The 17,913-nt window shown below is 35.8% G+C and overlaps 2 protein-coding genes and 1 non-coding gene across 4 annotated transcripts; 2 read left to right on the top strand and 1 right to left on the bottom strand.

The window, feature by feature from the left end:
- Nucleotides 1–123: 123 nt before the first annotated feature.
- LOC126794650 (uncharacterized) lies at nt 124–3,243 on the bottom strand. Of its 2 annotated transcripts, XM_050521412.1 has the most exons (7): nt 3,103–3,243; nt 2,819–2,995; nt 2,643–2,697; nt 2,259–2,326; nt 1,912–1,995; nt 887–967; nt 125–814 (listed from the first exon to the last, which is right to left on the bottom strand). In XM_050521412.1, the coding sequence occupies exons 1-7, from the start codon at nt 3,160–3,162 to the stop codon at nt 392–394; spliced, it is 948 nt and encodes a 315-aa protein (XP_050377369.1). In that variant the 5' UTR covers nt 3,163–3,243; the 3' UTR covers nt 125–391. The 2 variants fall into 2 exon arrangements, with proteins under 2 accessions (XP_050377370.1, XP_050377369.1); XM_050521413.1 differs by lacking the exon at nt 1,912–1,995 and having other exon boundaries at nt 124–814.
- Nucleotides 3,244–3,322: 79 nt separating this feature from the next.
- On the top strand, nt 3,323–3,396 carry TRNAV-AAC (transfer RNA valine (anticodon AAC)). The gene has a single exon. It is a non-coding gene; the product is annotated as a tRNA-Val (tRNA).
- Nucleotides 3,397–15,776: 12,380 nt separating this feature from the next.
- LOC126795461 (uncharacterized) lies at nt 15,777–16,100 on the top strand. Its single transcript, XM_050522298.1, has one exon. The coding sequence runs from the start codon at nt 15,777–15,779 to the stop codon at nt 16,098–16,100; it is 324 nt and encodes a 107-aa protein (XP_050378255.1).
- The last annotated feature ends 1,813 nt before the right edge of the window (nt 16,101–17,913 follow it).

Here is a 17,913-nt window from a genome sequence, read left to right as displayed (position 1 = left end):
ACCGGCTTCTTAGATCAGCTTGGTTTGGAGAAAGATGATTTAACTTACACTATCAACTGGATTCCAATGGTTTGACTTGGGTTAAGACTCGGACTGCTGTGAATTTCATTTGGATTTCAACAGTGCAACAGAAAAACAGAACCATTGCAAGTTTGCAACTACATTAGCCATACAAATTAAGAATTCCTACACAATTTTATCTTATGAACCTTGTACTAATCAAAGAATCCAAATTCCACCGTTCCAAACTTTCAATAAGAATACTACATATTGATCCCTTATTCTATTTCAGACAAATCTTTGTTTTCCAAATTGCACCAGCTTTCTTACAGCATTCAATGACTAGCAATACGACCCAATACAGAAATACGAAGGGAAAAGGAGACTGTTTTCAGGCGCTCTTGGGCTTTTCTGCACCATATTTTGATCGCCCTCTTCTTCGGTTTGGAAGTCCCAGTAAATCCTTGACTCCTCTGATACAGTGAAACTTCACACCTGGCAAATCTTTCACTCTGCCCCCTCTTATTAAGACCATGGAATGCTCCTGCAAATTATGACCTTCACCTGGAATGTAAGAAAATACATCATTCCGATTGCTTAGCCTTACTTTAGCTACCTTACGCAGAGCTGAATTTGGCTTCTTGGGTGTTCTTGTAAAAACCCGAAGGCATACTCCTTGCTTTTGGGGGCATTTATCTAAAGCTCGATTACGGTTCGCGCGACTTTTCTCAGTTCTATTATGACGAATCAATTGATTTAATGTGGGTGACATCAGCAGTCTGTCGATAATGAAACTGCCATCATCACTCACAACCTATACAACAAATACACGAATTATATACAAGTCGATATGTATCAAATATGGGGCTTAGAAAAGGTGAATTACCTCTCGCGTAGTGCAGGTAGCTAGATCATCGAAAGTGGTTCTCCTGCTTTCCCCAATACCAGGATATTTGAGGGAAGAAACCTGAATATAATCCACTAGTTACAACAGTGCACAATGACAAATGTTCAAGAGTAACGAGAAACATCAAGGAAACATGCAAACTTATAACACAACTGCATTGTGTTCTCATGTGTCTGGCTTCAAGCCTTCAAAAACAAGAGTGAAAAATAGGTGACCCAAAGGAAGAGTTACCTCTACATTTGTAATACTATAAAAATTCCATCTGTGAAAGCTATGAAATCTAACGTTTGTCATTTTGCTCCCATATATCTACACAAACTCTCTGTGTGCGCTTTGATTGCACTCTTGCTCAACCATTGCATCACCCATTTAGTCATCACCATGCTAATGTGTACTAATCGTAGTGGAGGAAATCACGTGGTGTGCATTTGTGTACAAGCTTGTGTCTGTTAGATGGTTGAACATCAAATCCATATAGTTTACGTGTCTTAATTTCTAATTTGGTGGATCAAGAGAAACTAGGGCACTTAGATGTCTTTGAATATGTGAAGGAAAGCATGCTTAGGCACTTAGCCACCTAATACGTATGTACTGTCATCAAATCTCAAAAGGTTGTTTTTGAAGGGTCTCCAGTTTTTGGAACAATACTTCAGCTAGTGGGATGAATTGTTCAGATAAATTTTCTATATGGTAAGCTTGACAGATATTTGCTACAGGAATGCACACATTTACTGATTAACAATTATAAATATGAGTTTAATGTCTGTGAAAGATATGATTAGTAGTGTGATTGAATCATATGATACAAGCACTTCTACTGTATTCATGTATTGTGCACCATTGCATTTCCAAACTAAGGTCTAGAATTACTCTTTTCTTCTCAGGCTCGAGGGCCATTTTATGCTTAATCATATCATTGCTACACTGCTTTATTAGCGAGAGAAAGAGAGGGGCACAGAGGCTTAGTTCCCAGTTAACAGACCAATTATAGACTACAGACTTACTAGTCCTTTCTTCTCAATGTTCTCCAATGCCCTTGCTAAGAACTCTCCAATCTCTTGTTGACCATTTGCAAAAATAGAGGGAACCTATTCATTACATTTTCATTGTGAATCACCGATAAAGATATGTATAAAAACATACCAACCTATATGTCATATAAATATCCAGTCATAGCAATGAATAATAACTAGTGCTTCAAAAACAAACTATCCCCCTATGCTTTAACTGGTATATCAATCGTAAAACAAAGAATACCCTCAGCATGTCTTAAAAAGTAACACTCTCAGAAAAAGTACAACTTTCACTGAGATATGGACAGAGTTTCAATCAATTAGAAAAACAAACTTACCCGAGCACCTATGGACTGGCAACCTTCTGTGAGTGTTTCCTGGGTCAATACAGCATCAGAAGTTGTGCCTGCAGCCAGATAAATGAGATAATTAACATCACTTCATGAAGGTATGCACATTACCGAAACACACACAACATTAATTCTTCCAAGGTAACAAAGTAGAACTTGCATCACCACTTTCAAGTTCAAATCCAGTACCAACTAAATTCATAAGATGAAGCCACCGCCAATTCAAAATTTCAGCACTAAAAGCAATGGAATTCTAACAAATTGATGTCGGAGCGGTTTGATGCAGCTTTTCTTTCATGTATCAAAGAAAACAGGACTTCCTTAATTTATTGGAACACAACCAAAGACAAGACATTAGAACAGTACTGCTACCTTTAGCGACCTGTTCCGCAAATGTCTCACTCACATTCTTAACTGTAACACCATCCTGAATCAAACCAACAGACGCGAAACAGATTAAAACAAACACAGACAAACAAATCAAACGCATACACCGAGTTTCCGATTTCGTCACACATGTAGCTGCACATGACGCAACAATCCAATACCTTCAGACCAATTTGAACTCTGAAGGCCTCTCCGAGCTCAGAGACGCGTTGTGCGAGGGCGGCCATGGTGAACCTGGCAGCGTCAGCAGCCTCAAACAAGGCGGCGCGTGCACCAAGATTGAAGGTGAGATCTTGCGCCGCCACATAGTTCCTATTGCGTATAACCCTAGCGTAGACCTTGCAATTAGCAGAAGAAGAAATATAAGGTTTCGTAACAAAATTGAGAAAATTGCAAAGAAATGAGATATAGAAGAAAAGAGAGACAGGGAGATTGGGGAAGGTACGAGTTTGTTGGAAGTAGAGGAGGCCAAGGACGAAGCTAGATTTGAAGCAATTCGGTACATGGCCGGAAGTTGAAGTTGGAGGGAGTCGGGAGAGTGTGAGAGAGACTGACGGAAAGAGACGAAGGTGAGTGAGTAACCGAGAATTTGGAGTTTTAGGGTTGTTGGCTACTTCTTAGATTAAACGTGTCCTAAAGATAAAGCCAGGCATCATAAGCAACAAGGTTTCGTGGTGTAGTTGGTTATCACGTCAGTCTAACACACTGAAGGTCTCCGGTTCGAACCCGGGCGAAGCCAATCCTTTTATTGTTCAATTGGTAGGGGCAATTACACTTAAAAGTTAATTTATAATTCATATTTTCAAATAAGAACACCCAAATATTGTTTCTCACATTTTGCCATAAAACGACTTTCATTATAGGCATTAAAATGAAAAAACATTACCGACTGTCACTAGAGTGCTAAAAATACTCAAATATTCCCCCCTCCTTATTTAGGTCTCTAGTAAAGTCTCTGACGACTTTCGGCCGACTCCGAGGACTTTTATGTGACTTTGGCGAGATCTCTGACATATTTTGGAGATGTCAGAAAGATACTATCATGAGCACCAAAAGGTACCATCGCTAGCAATAAAAGCAACTATGATGAGATTTCCGGTAAATTGCAATGAGGTCCTAAAAGCTACTACCAAGCCACACAAAATCTATAGTTGGGCTAAATAGAAGCTACTATGTATGTCTACCAAAGTTACTATATGAGAAACAAAGCTATTATCAAGCAAAGAAAAAGTTATTTTTATCATTGTCATCAAAAGCTACTACTAACAACAAAGAAAGCTTCATCAGACAAAGTTATACCTATTATCACCATCACTATCAATGATGAACAGAGCTACCACCAACAATAAAAGACATTGTCAATGCAATAAAAGATACTATAGCGATTTTCCCAACGATTTACTGCAAATATATTATCTCAATGTTACAAAGATACTATTACAACATTAAGTAGAATAAAATATACTGTCACTGGCTAAAAAACGACTAGCACAAACAATAAAATGTATTATAGTGACATTATGTTAGAAGATATTATTACAACATTGAAAAATACTTTCAATAAATTAGAAAGATACTAACAGAGACCTAAATATTTACTGCCCATAACAACAAATGCTACTACGTACACATGCAAAAGTTATTGCCTACACCCATCACCAAAAGCTACTCTGGATGTTGCAGAAATATATTTCATATACTTTAGAAACTTTACTATTTCGGTGCCACAGTCCTTCCACCTATTCTCATATCAAATCATTACAGCTTAGATTTCCTACAAACATATACAAAACAGAGCTGATCAAAACCCCAATCCCTAGCTACCAAAACTCTACAAGCCCTAAGAATTCAAATATGAAATGAATCATAGAGAAAAACATATAGATCGAGGAAAGCTTCTCTTCCTTGGTGATGACGGTGACCTCCTCGAGCTTGATGTTCATAGTGACCTGGTCTTTGGTGTTCTCTTCATCTCCGGCAAGGTACTCTTCTTCTATGTGCTCTGATTCGCGGTCGACTTGGTGGAGCCAGACCATTGGTCATGTGGCAAATCAGAGGTTTTTTTGTGTGGCTTCTAGATCGTGCAACGAGCCTTCGCCATTGAGGCTTCGAGTCTCCGTCTTCAACGCATCACCAAAGAGAGAGCTAGTCAGAGGCAATCTAGTCAAGCGCAGCGGAGGCGAAAGATTCAATTCTGGCGAAGATAAAATTAAGGAATTAGGATCAGGAAGCAAAGGAGGAGATACACACAACGGCTCCGATGAGCTCGGAGCCACGTAGAGGAGGAGCAGGAAGTGGCGGCTAGCATGAGAATGGTGGTCGTTGGACGGTGGTGTTGATGGAGATCAACTCCATTACGGGTGGTCCTCTCTGGCATTGAGGGTTCAAACGAAAATGGGCGGTGGGTTTGAGGAAATGGAAGTAAAAAAAAAAAAGATTTGGGTAAAGGTATGTGGGTATTTTTGGTATAACATAAATAGTAAAATTGGTCTTCTTTCAGTGAAAAAAGATTATAGTGTCCTTACAAAAAAGAATAATGAAAACGGTCATTTAATGGTATTTTATAATTTAAACTATTATAATTAAACCATGTTATGTGAAATTACATATAAAATCCTTATAGCATGTATTAATTCAAAATTGAAAAATATAAATAAGGGATAAAAATTTAAAAATATAAATATAAATAGAATTAAAAAATTTATTTTCTTTTCCAAATAATTCTATGCATTGCATCCACCCATTATCTCCACTATTATTAGGAAGAAAAATGTTTTAGTGCCACAATATGACGTTAAATCTGGCACCATAATTCTATGTGGCACGCGACATCATTAGCTCACGTCAGTAATTAAAATATTACAAAATTTCATTTTTAAATAAAAATACAATCATATCATTGCAAAATAATTTAATTTTTTTATCATTTATTAATTCACGGTGATTTCAACAATAATTAAGGGATAATTAATTACCAAAACAAAAGAATCTTACCAAAAAAATTTCATCTAGTTAAAACTCACTACGTACCACAGGCTCGCCTAAATGTAGTCTTCGTTAGGGAGATGAGCGTAGTCTTCATTCTATACCGATAATAGGTAAGGAAGTCTTACTAATTCAATTGTCTGCCACAGGAGGAGAGGACTTCTTTTTCTTTCTTTTTTTTCATTTCACACTGATTGTTACTATACGACGATAATTTATTTTCATTAAGCTTCCACAATCTGAAAGAAAGCAGCTCAACAACCAATGAATACTACAGCCCATGATCTCGGGATTGGGTCAATTCCCCAACCATTGATCGTCCAATATAAGACTTTTGGCGTCACTAATCGTCAACTTGAGTCTCACTAAAGCCCTGAATACCCCAAAGATAAATTCATATTGGAGTAAACAGTCTGTGATTAAAAAAAGAAAGGCCTTATTGTTGTTCTAACTGCAGCAGCTGCTGGATATTCCTATTAAAATTTAAAGACTCTCAACGAGCCTCCAGCAAAGAACAGATAAAAGCTCTTATAAGCAACTACTGGTTGAAGGAGTTATAGCAGCAGCCACTACGATTAAAATGGGATAATCACTCTTTCAATGAAAAGGTTTTTTTTTGTTTATTAATTGAATTAATCAATTATCTTTGAATTTGTGTATCCTCTTAATTAAGAATCTTACCCAAAAAAATCTCATTTAGAAATTTTTCAAATTTGAATCATGACCTTGTTCAGTTTCTAATTTTTTTTACATTTACTAATTATATTAATGGATATAATTAATGACTACAATTACCATATATTCTCTATCAAATTATTAATAAATTAAAAAAATATGAAAAAAATCTCTAACAAAAATATTTAGGATAGACACGTATTTTGAAAATATTTTTTGCGCGCACACACACACACATATATATTTCAAGCATATTTTCATAAATGTTAAATTTTTAATTATATTTTAGAAGCATTATCGTGATGAAAAAAAGAACCACAAAAATATAATTTTTATAATAATTTAAAGCCGTTGGATTAATAAAGATATGATAATCTTTTTATTTAAAAATGACATTTAATAATTATTTTAATTACTGACGTGACAAGGTAACAATGCATGCCACATAAGATTATAATGTTGAATTTGACGTCATATTGTGGCGCACTAGCAATACTCTATAAGAAAAATCCTTATTTGTTCTAAAAAAAATAAGAATTTAGCATGTTCTACTGTTCTAGTATATATAATAGACAATGCATACGTTGCCAGAAAACTGAACCTAGCTTAGGAATGACATAAGTGAGTTTCTATTCATACCTCCTAAAATGACACTTAGACCTCCATCTTTTTCCTAGATACTTTTGACTTCATTAATTCCTATGAAATTACAAAAACATAATTCTTAACTTATTTATTCTAAATTACAAATGTAGAAAATTATCCTTTATATTTATTGCTAAAAAATCTCAAAATGGGATATCAAACTATATAAATGATTTAATTGGTTACCTTCTTTTTTGATAAACATCATAAGTCAAAAATTAAATGTAGATTATTAACATCAAATTAAATGTAGATGATTTAAGTATAAACTATATAACTATCTAAAATTTCTCATAAACTTTGATTTTAGTCAAATAACAAAACTCTTAATTATAATATTTCATATACGTTGATGTTAATTCTTGGTGAGTATATATATTTATTATGAATTTAGAAAACAAGTGAAATAATGAATTAATTCGAGAAAATAGTTTATTTGATTATTATACATTTTCCGAGTTGTATATAATAAATAAATTTGAAATAGAGTAGGAAAAAAAATTAATAGTAGTCTGATTTAATATACCAAATTAGATAATGGGTATTTTAAGAAAACTGTTGAGGTCTAAATAGTATTTTAGATTTTTGTAAAAGCAAAATAAAATTCCACTGAATAAGGGGTCTAAATACTGTTTTTGAATGTATGAATAGAAGTTCTCGTGACAGAATCAATGTAGAGTAGTGAGCTTCAGACCGACGAAAGTATCACTATATAGCAATGCTGTATATAGCTAATTAATTAGTGGCCCGCCACCTGAGGAAAAGTTTGAGGACTCAGTAATTGATATCAGCTAGCTCATATCTCTTTGATCAGATGAGATATTTCTCACACTTTTTCTTCAATCTCTGTGAGACTGTGATGAACATGTACGTACATTCGATCTTCATTTCTTTTTTGAAGCGACGATCTTGATTTCTTATAGCTCGATAGATTTTACTATTATTGTACTTCCAGCATCGATCCAATACAAGTAAGGGTGCGGCTACTGTCATCTTATTGTCTACTCAGTTTACTTTACATTTTATATTTTACACTGAATTTTTCAATTTTACCCTTAAATAAAATTTAAAAACAAAAACAAATCATTGCTGCAATCTTGCAAATCTAACGATCTGCCATGATCAAATCTTTTTAATAAACTATAGCAGGTTTTCAAAACTTGAGATTCGACATTAGAATTAAATGATCAATTTTATAATTTTGCCCGGATTGTATGTAGCCATTAAAAAAGAAAATTAGTATTGTTTAAGTACATAGAGATTTATCAGATCAAAATACCAAACAATCGAGTTGATATTGATATTCGTAATTGATTGGAATAATAAGCATAGATAATTAAGAATCAATTACTAATTGATCGAGAGGTTTTGCATGTAATGGCCTGGAAAACCAAAAACTAAGAAGAAAAATAAAAAGAAGAAGAAGAAGAAGAAAAACAAGGCTGCAAAACAATGACGGGTGATGGTGATTCTCTTCAATTTTATTTTCTTCTAATTCTTGTCAATTTGCAAAAAAAAAGTTAACAAAGTATAATCGGAATATTTTTTTTGTAGGGTGAACTAAGCAGACTATAGGGTGGTAATAGCCGCACCCTACAGTTAATGATATATATCGCGAAGTTTCAGCGTAGTGTAAAATATGTCTAAAATTACCTTTCTTATTCCCAATTGTCTAAATAGCGGTTATCGGCATCGTATCTGTTTTATAAAATAAGAATATAACGGGGATATATCGCGATATATCATATTATATCAGATTTATCGTTTTTGCTAAATTTTAATTAAATTTAATATATTTATAAACATATACATCAAAATACACCAAATAAACTTGAGAAATTAAAACTTATAGAAGTAAATGTACTAAATAAACTTCATAATTCTTTTTTGATTATTTTGACAATTAAAATACATAAATAGTATTAATTAATAAAAATAGAGGTGATCATTCATTATAAACTCTCTCGTCATCGAATGCTATCGACGAAACTTTCATTCTTTTAAAATTATTTTTTCAAAACGACGTGGTTTTAATTTTTTTTAAAGCACCGATATATCGGGTTAAACTCGGTTTGACCCGATATAACGCCATTTGACTTGATTTTTCGGGTTGACCGATATAATAGACCGATAAGCAACTTATCGTATCGTTTTCTTAATATTGGGGATATATCGAAGATATATTGGGATATTTAGAACATTGCTTATTCCACATTTTGAATCCAAAACCCATCCAAAATTTGAATATGAACACAAATTTACGTCCCCATGCCAGATGCTCTAAGTATTTGAGGCAGACCGAACTCGCATAAATGAAAACGAATCCTTTCATGTACGATGATCTGTTTCACTTCATCTTTTCTCTCTTTGCAAAAAAAATGTTCATGCATCAAGATTTATTATATATAGGAAGAGTGATAATGTACCTACCAGATACATGAGGCGGTTTGCGTGTAATAAGCCCAAGTTTAGGGCAAGTCGGGTTTTGTGTATGTGTGTGCACTCAATGTGCCTTGTCTGCTCTAGGTAGGCGGTGAGTTCATTATTTCGTCAAATGGTCGTTGTCGCCTAGTGGCATAGTAAGACTAAGTGTCGCCGGATTTATTTTCCGGTAGCAACATAGTTGGAAAGTTGTTTTATTAGACATTAAGATATGTAATTACTGCTTCATCGTTGATTGAGTTACGTAACTAGTGATCTCTCCACCATATCACCGTTCTCTGAAAGAAACTAGAGTTGCCATTAGTATAGTAATCTTTGCTAATTTGTGCTTTATTGAGTACTTGTTTGTAAGGATCTTTGATATTATGTCAAGTCTTTGTAATTAGGAGTTTAGGCTTCACGTCCCCCCTTATATTCGACGGATTCATTAATGAAGGCTTGAGGGCAGCCACACTAACCCTTACATAAAAAAAAGAGGCGATTTAGTTTTTGCTCTCTCATTCCCTCAATTCTGCTACACGACGGCATATAGTGGATGGGGCATAACCAAACCGTATGAACAACAAGAGTGGATTACACCTTCATCCTAGCTTTTCTCTTCCATATTGGCTCACTCGGAACAAATTTCATTGATCAACAAAGAAGAATAGGAGAGAAAGAAACACAAACAGAAATAGGAAGAGAAAAGAAATAACCTTACCTTAATTGTAGACCATTGAATTCTATTATAACCATGCGTCGTCGAGCTTGTCAAAACCTTAGCTTGGTAGGTTAGGAGGTAACTGAGGTGTTTTTTTTTTTTTTTGCTATGTCTTAGGAGGGTAGAGTCAAGAATGACTAACATAATTGGGCAATTTCTAGTTGAGACCAATAATTGAGTTTATAAACATAATACACCCTGACAGGAAACTAATTACAATAAAGTATTACACAAAACTCCTAATACAATCGTAATAATATGCATCATATGATGAATCACGCCAACAATTTCTCTCAAATTGGTGCATACAGATTACCAATGCCTAACTTGTCTAGTGAGTCATGAAAATCCTTACTAGAAAGAGCCTTTGTAAGAATATCAGCTAGCTGGTCTTTAATAAGGACAAAAGGAAAGAAGCTAATTTAGTTATCCGACTTTTCCTTAATAAAATGTTGGTCTACCTCCATATATTTTGTTCAATCATGTTGAACAAGATTATGAACAATTTCAATTGCAGCCTTATTATTACAATATAAGCGACATAGCTTTTCTCTGCTTGAACCCCTAGTCTTTTGATAAGTTTCTCAACCACATCATCTCACATGGTCCTCGTTCCATTCCCTATACTCTGCTTCTGCACTAGAATAAGCTACAACATTCTACTTCTTCATTTTCCAAGTGACTAAATTGCCACCAACAAATGTAAAGTAATTTGAAGTAGACCTGCAATCTATAATATTACCCGCCCAGTTTGCATCAGGGTATCCAAAAAAATCCAAATGGCGGTTTTTGGAAAAAATTAATCTATTTCCAAGAGCAGACTTCAAATATCTCAAGATTCTGTATATAACATCCATATGAGCCTCACTAGGATTATGCATAAATTGACTCACCACACTAACTGTATAGGCTAAATCAGGTCTAATATGAGACATATAAATTGTCGACCAACTAACCTCTAATATCTCAATTTATTCGTGGGGACATGGTCCAAATTCTCAACTAACTGATGATTTTCCTCAATAGGAGTATCAACAAGTTTACATTCAAGCATACTCATCTCTGCCAACAAGTCTAATACGTACTTCCTCTAACTCAACATAATACAGTCTTTCCCACGAGCAACTTCATTTCCCCAAAAAAAAAACTTCAAACTACCTAAATCTTTCATCTCAAACTCGAAAGACAACTAACCTTGTCACTCTTGTATCTCCTCAGTGTCATCACCTGTCACAACCATATCATCAACATAAATAATCAAGACATTCACTTTACTGCATTGATGTTTCAGAAAAAAAAAGTGTGATTTGAATTGCCTTGTCGATATCCAATTTTCTTCATGAATTTGGTGAACTGGCCAAACAAGTTCTAGGAAACTACTTTAAACCATAAAGAGGCTTCTTCAATTTGCACCCCACATGTTCTTCAGTGGAAGTACCATATCCAAGAGGCAAATCTATATAAACCTCTTCATGCAGATCACTATGCAAGAATGCATTCTTAACATCAAATTATTGTAAAGGCCAATCCAAATTAGTAGCTAGCGAAAGATGTACCCGAATTGTATTTATCTTGGCAACTGGTGCAAATGTCTCATCGTAATCCACTCCACACTTTTGAGTGTAGCCTTTAGTCACTAACTTAGCTTTGTACCGGTCTACCGACCCATCTGAATTATGTTGCACTATATAAATCCACCGATATTTAATTGTCTTTTTTTTTTCAAGTGATAATGACACCAACTCCCACGCACAATTATTTTCAAGAGCATTCATCTCAACTTTCATTGTCTGCATCCACTTCTCATCCCTGTATTCTACTAAGAAGAGACACATAAGATAATTGATTCACAAATGCAACATAGGTTTTAGGCGGTCTATGGGTTGACATACAATGAGCAACAAGATACTTGGTGTTTGCATTGATATGGGTCAGATAGTAGACTTCATGAGCCGTTTTCCTGAGCAAGGGAAGTTTCCAAGTGGTGTCATACCCTAACCCAAAGAATGAGCAAGCCCAAACTATCATGACAATGAGTGGGCTCGAGCTAAAGGAGCGGCCTAGTGTTGCTAGGAAGGCCCAAACGGCCCATGTTCTTGAGGAGGGTGACGAGATGACTATGATAAATGACTTGGAGAAAGATCCAGCTACCTCCAAGAAGGAGAGTGTGTCGATCCATGAAGCACACAAAAGTACAAATGCTAACTCAAATGAATTAGTTAAAACTAATCATATTTCGTGTGTACCTTTCCCTTCTAGGTTTGTAAAGAGTAAGAAGGATAAATCTGATGAGGAGGTGTTTGAGGTCTTTAGGAAGGTGAAAGTTAACCTTCCATTGTTGGAATGTATCAAGCAGATCCCAAAGTATGCGAAATTTCTTAAAGAGCTTTGCACTTCAAGAAGACAAATTAGGGAAGAGAAGGTAGTGAAGATGAATGAGACAGTTTCAACTGTCATCCAAAGGAAGCTACCCCCTAAGATGAAGGATCCGGGAAGTTTCTCTGTCCCATGTAAAATTGGTGACACATTATTTGATAATGTTATGCTTGATCTAGGTGATTCGATAAATGTCATGCTATATAATGTTTATCAATCACTAGGATTATAACCTTTGAAAAATGATAATGTGATTATCCAATTAGCAGATCGATCTAACAAGTACCCTAAGAGGTATGTTGAGGATATCCTTGTGCAGGTCAGTCACTTGATTTTTCCTGCAGATTTTTATGTGCTAGACATGAAGGTATCACTCTTGGAGACAACTCCACTACTTTTGGGGAGACCGTTCATAAGAACTGCAAGGACATGCATCGATGTCGAAAATAAGAGTTTGACGATGGAGTTTGACGGAAATGTTATCAGTTTCAACATTTTTGAGGCAATGAAGTACCCAATTCTGACCTTAACTCGTGCTTTTCTGTTGATGATTATATTGCACAGGTTATGATAGAGACGTTGGAAGCCTAGAAATTAGCTATGGAGCAAAGGGCCGAATTTGACAAGCATGGGGACCGTGTCCCAAGAGAGGAGTGGGCTGATTTTGAGCCGAAAAGTTTCGAAATAGTGAATGAGCTTGAAGCTCAACCATACAGAATGTATCCCTCTTTCTTGTCAATTCCCAATTCCACTAATAAATTGTTATCATCTGTGGTACATGCCCCAAAGTTAGATTGAAGAAGCTTCCAGATCATTTGAAGTATGTGTACCTTGGAAAGGATGATACTCTACCAGTTATTGTGCCATCAACACTGAGTAAGTAGCAAGAAGCTAGATTGATTTATGTGCTTAAGAGGAATAAGACCGCTATTGGATGGACTTTGGCAGATATCAAGGGATCAGCCCTACAACTTGTGTTCATAGGATACTTTTGGAGGATGACACCAAGCCTACACGTGATGCCCAGAGGAGATTTCACCCACCAATGATAAAAATCGTGAAAAATGAGGTGATCAAGCTGCTTGATTGTGGAGTGATCTATCCTATCTCGGACAATTGGTGAATTTCACCTGTGCAAATTGTGTCTAAGAAGAGTGGGGTGACTGTTGTGAAAAATGAGGCGAATGAGTTGGTACCCCAGAGGTTGGTGACCGGTCATAGGATGTGCATTGATTATAGGAAGTTGAATGCTACAACACGCAAGGATCACATGCCTTTGCCGTTCATGGACCAGATGTTGGAGAGATTAGCTGGACACGAGTTCTATTATTTTCTAGATGGGTACAGTGGGTACAACCAGATATGCATTTATCCAGAGGATCATGAGAAGACGACATTTACATGTCCATTTGGCACTTTTGCCTATCAACGCATGTCTTTTGGGTTGTGCAACGCACCAGGTACATTTCAACGATGTATGTATGCTATTTTCTCTGACTTTATCGAAAATATCATTGTGGTCTTTATGGATGATTTTAGTGTTTATGAAAAAGACTTTGATGCATGTTTAGAGAAATTATAGTTAATCTTGAGAAGGTGTATAGAAACTAACCTTGTGCTTAATTGGGAAAAATGTCATTTCATGGTGAATCAAGGGATAGTTTTGGGACATATTATATCTGCTAAGGGTATTGAGGTAGACAAGGCTAAGGTTGATATTGTGCATCACTTACCCTCTCCCACAACTGTGAGAGAGGTTCGTTTTTTCCTTGGTCATGCAAGATTTTATAAGAGATTCATCAAGGATTTTCCATGGTGGCGAGACCTATGTGTACCCTATTGCAGAAGGAGGTGTCGTTCATATGGGATGATGCATGTGAGAAAGCGTTTGTGAAATTGAAATAGTTGTTGACTATTGCACCCATCATTTGTCCTCTGGATTGGAACATGCCCTTCGAATTGATGTGCGATACTTCGGACTATGCAATTGAGCAATATTGGGCCAAAGAAGAGAAAACAAGCATGCAGTGATTTACTATGCGTTTAGGACTCTTAATGAGGCCCATATAAATTATTCGACTACGTTAAATGAGCTTTTAGTTGTAATCTTTGCTTTAGAAAAATTTCGATCATATCTTTTGCATTCTAAAGTTATTGTGTATTCTGACCATGCAGCCTTAAAATATTTGATGACTAAAAAAGATGCTAAGCCCAGGTTGATCCGGTGGATATTGTTGATTCAAGAATTTGACCTTGAGATTCGAGATAAGAAGGGAAGTGAGAATGTGGTGGCTGATCATTTGAGTAGGATCATGCGAGATAAGGAAAGAGAGCCACTACGTGAGACTTTCCCAGATGAGCAACTCTTTGGGATGGAGGTAAGTGTGCCTTTGTATGCAGACATTGTCAATTATTTAGTTACTAAGACTTTTCCTAGTACACTTTCGCATGCTAATAAGGCTAAATTGAAGAAAATAGCCAGACATTATATGTAGGATGAACCGTATTTATGGAAACAATGTAGTGATCAAGTCATTAGGAGATGTGTCCCAGAAAATGAGCATAGGTCAATTCTTAACTTCTGTCATAATGAGCTATGTGGAGGTCATTTTGGGCCTCGTAGAACAACTTTGAAGGTGTAGGAATGTGGATTTTATTGGCCTACTATTTTTAAGGATGCATACATGTTTTGTGTTTCTTGTGATAGGTGTCAACGGACAGGTAAGATTGGTCCGAGAGATCAAATGCCCCTTACTCCTATTATTACTGTCAAAATTTTTGATGTGTGGGGTATAGATTTCATGGGTCCATTTCCTTCATCTAGAGGATTCTTGTATATCTTATTGGATGTTGATTATGTGTCGAAGTGGGTGGAGGCAAAGGCCACCAGGACTAATGATTCAAAAGTGGTTGCAGGTTTCTTGAGAACTAACGTATTTTGCAGGTTTGGAGTACCACATGTTTTGATAAGTGATAGAGGTTCTTATTTCTGCAACCGGACAATTGAGACATTGCTCAAGAAGGATGGAGTAACCCACAAAGTTTTGACACCATATCATCCTCAGATAAGTGGCATGGCAGAAGTGTCCAATAGAGAAATCAAGGGAATTCTAGAGAAAACTGTAGGTCCAACAAGGAAGGATTGGAGTGATCGGTTGGATGATGCATTATATGCCTACATGACCGTGTACAAGACGCCTTTTGGGATGTCACCATTTAGATTGGTGTATGGGAAGGCATGTCACCTTCCAGTGGTGTTAGAGCACAGAGCATAGTGGGCGGTGAAGAAGTTCAACATGAGCTTGGATGAAGCAGGTCTACATCGAAAGTTGCAGCTCAATGAGCTTGAGGAGATTAGGAATGAGGCTTACGATGCTTCGTGGATTTACAAGGAGATAACCCGTGCTTATCATGACAAAATGATTAAGGGAAAGAAGTTCCAAGTGGGCCAGAAAGTTCTGTTATTCCATTCGAGGCTTATGTTGTTTCTAGGGAAACTTCGTTCACGTTGGGTTGGCCCATTTGTTGTTACTAACGTGTTTGCTCATGGTGCAGTTGAGATTCAAAGTGATACAACAGGAAAGGCATTCAAGGTGAATGGGCATCGACTTAAGCCCTAATATGAGCCATTTGGGGAGCACACATATGAGGACACAATTTTGAGAGATGCGCGTAACGGAGAATGAACATGAGAGAGTCTAGGCTGAGAGACTATAAAACTCAAGCGCTGCATGGGAGGCAACCCATTTCAACCGTTTCTGTGGAGGAGTCGTCTACGGGAATTTGAATTTTCTAATCCCTTCACTCTTATGGTTGAATTGTATATGTGTTGATATGTGATCTTATTCTATGCTTGTGAATTACACTCTTACTATTGAGCTTACATTGAGGACAATGTAATTTTCTAAGTGTGGGGTAGGGTTGCAAGATCATTGATTGTTTGTGTCATGATATATATAAAAAAATCCGAAATATAAATGAAAAAAAATATAAAAAAATTTATTGCTTTATTGAGTCTTAGGATGCCCCTAAAGTCTAGGATGATTATGTCTCTAAATGCATAGATGATGGTTTTGCATTTCATATGAATTAAATTATAAGTTTCATTGATGATGTGGATTTGGTATGAACATGTGAGATTTGGATTGATTGATTATGACATACATGTTTTGGTCAGTTTAAAGTCCATAACAACTTGTGAGTTTTTGAGCCTATATGTACTTTCTTCATGAGATATAATATGAAATTTCGTGGTTGTTCATGAACCGCATTATTTTTTGCATATTCAATGACTATGTGTCATATCTTTTAATGGACTATAGAATTTACTAGAACTCACTTTTGTGATTGTTAAAACTTTTAAGTCATAAAATGCTCTGATTTTAAAAAGGATTTATGGATCATTTCTAGGAATACCACCACTTTAGCCAAACAGCCATGTATCCCTATATGTGCCATGTTTGAGACCCCTTAATTGAACCTCATTTGAGCCTACATTGAGTATTTTCTTCATCACCTATGTTATCTCCATGCATAGTATAGTTACCTCTACCTTGTCCTATAGACTTAACAGAATTCTTGTTGAGATGATGTTGTGATGATGCATGAAATAAGTGCGGGGTGGAAGACATTTGAAAAAAAAAAATCAATAAGCTTTTAAGCCAGCATTGCGGAGAAAAAAAAAACAAGAAAAAGAACAAAAAAGAATGATGAACTCGGCAAGAAAAGAAAAAAAATGTTATGTTGTCTTCCATTTTTGATTTGAAGTTGAGTTGTAATTGAAAGTCTACAAATTTTTACTTTACCTTTGTCCATGTTTACTTTGTGGTTAGAATGATGATTGTGCCCAACTTGTTATATTCGGCCGCTAATGGTGTGTGGTGTCATAAGGATGATTTTTACTCTGCTAAGTCTATAGGATTACCTTTGTGAATCCTTGATATTCTATGCATTTAGCTACGCCTAAATATTTACATTATCTAATGATCCTAATGATTCTTAAACTGAGCAAATCTTGGTTTGTGGAGATGATCACAAGAATTGAGCATATGGTTTTGGTCCATTTGTGCACTTAGTTGTTAAATGAGGTTTTCCTCTGTTATTCACAAAGTGCTTTCATTTGTTGAAATATGCAAGTTATTTGATGCCTTAATATAATTTCTTTTGTATATACTTGTGAGTGAATAATAACCATGAATCTGAGTGAAAAGAAGAGAGTATGTCTTGTGAGGAGGAATGGATTGACTAAACATGTTAAATACTTATTGTATCGTATCTGACTAATGTATACTATGAAGCATGTTTATGAAACTTGGAATTTATGTGCTTACATTCAAATGCTTAAACTTGAAAGCTATGTATTTTGAGATTCTGAGTCAATCATTTAGGGGCAATAGTGTCTTATTTAGTTTAATTTTGTTAAGGGACTAGCAA

The sequence above is a fragment of the Argentina anserina genome, chromosome 5 (genome assembly GCF_933775445.1).
Source record: "Argentina anserina chromosome 5, drPotAnse1.1, whole genome shotgun sequence".
Lineage (NCBI taxonomy): Eukaryota > Viridiplantae > Streptophyta > Magnoliopsida > Rosales > Rosaceae > Argentina > Argentina anserina.
This window is presented reverse-complemented; position numbering and strand designations above follow the sequence as displayed.

Coding starts and splice junctions, on each gene's coding strand:
- LOC126795461 (XM_050522298.1), top strand. CDS start 15,777: ATGAGCTTGGATGAAGCAGGTCTACATCGAAAGTTGCAGCTCAATGAG.
- LOC126794650 (XM_050521412.1), bottom strand. CDS start 3,162: ATGTACCGAATTGCTTCAAATCTAGCTTCGTCCTTGGCCTCCTCTACT. Junction 1,996..2,258: donor GCCAGTCCATAGGTGCTCGG/GTAAGTTTGTTT, acceptor TGTAATGAATAG/GTTCCCTCTATTTTTGCAAA. Junction 815..886: donor CTACCTGCACTACGCGAGAG/GTAATTCACCTT, acceptor TTTGTTGTATAG/GTTGTGAGTGATGATGGCAG.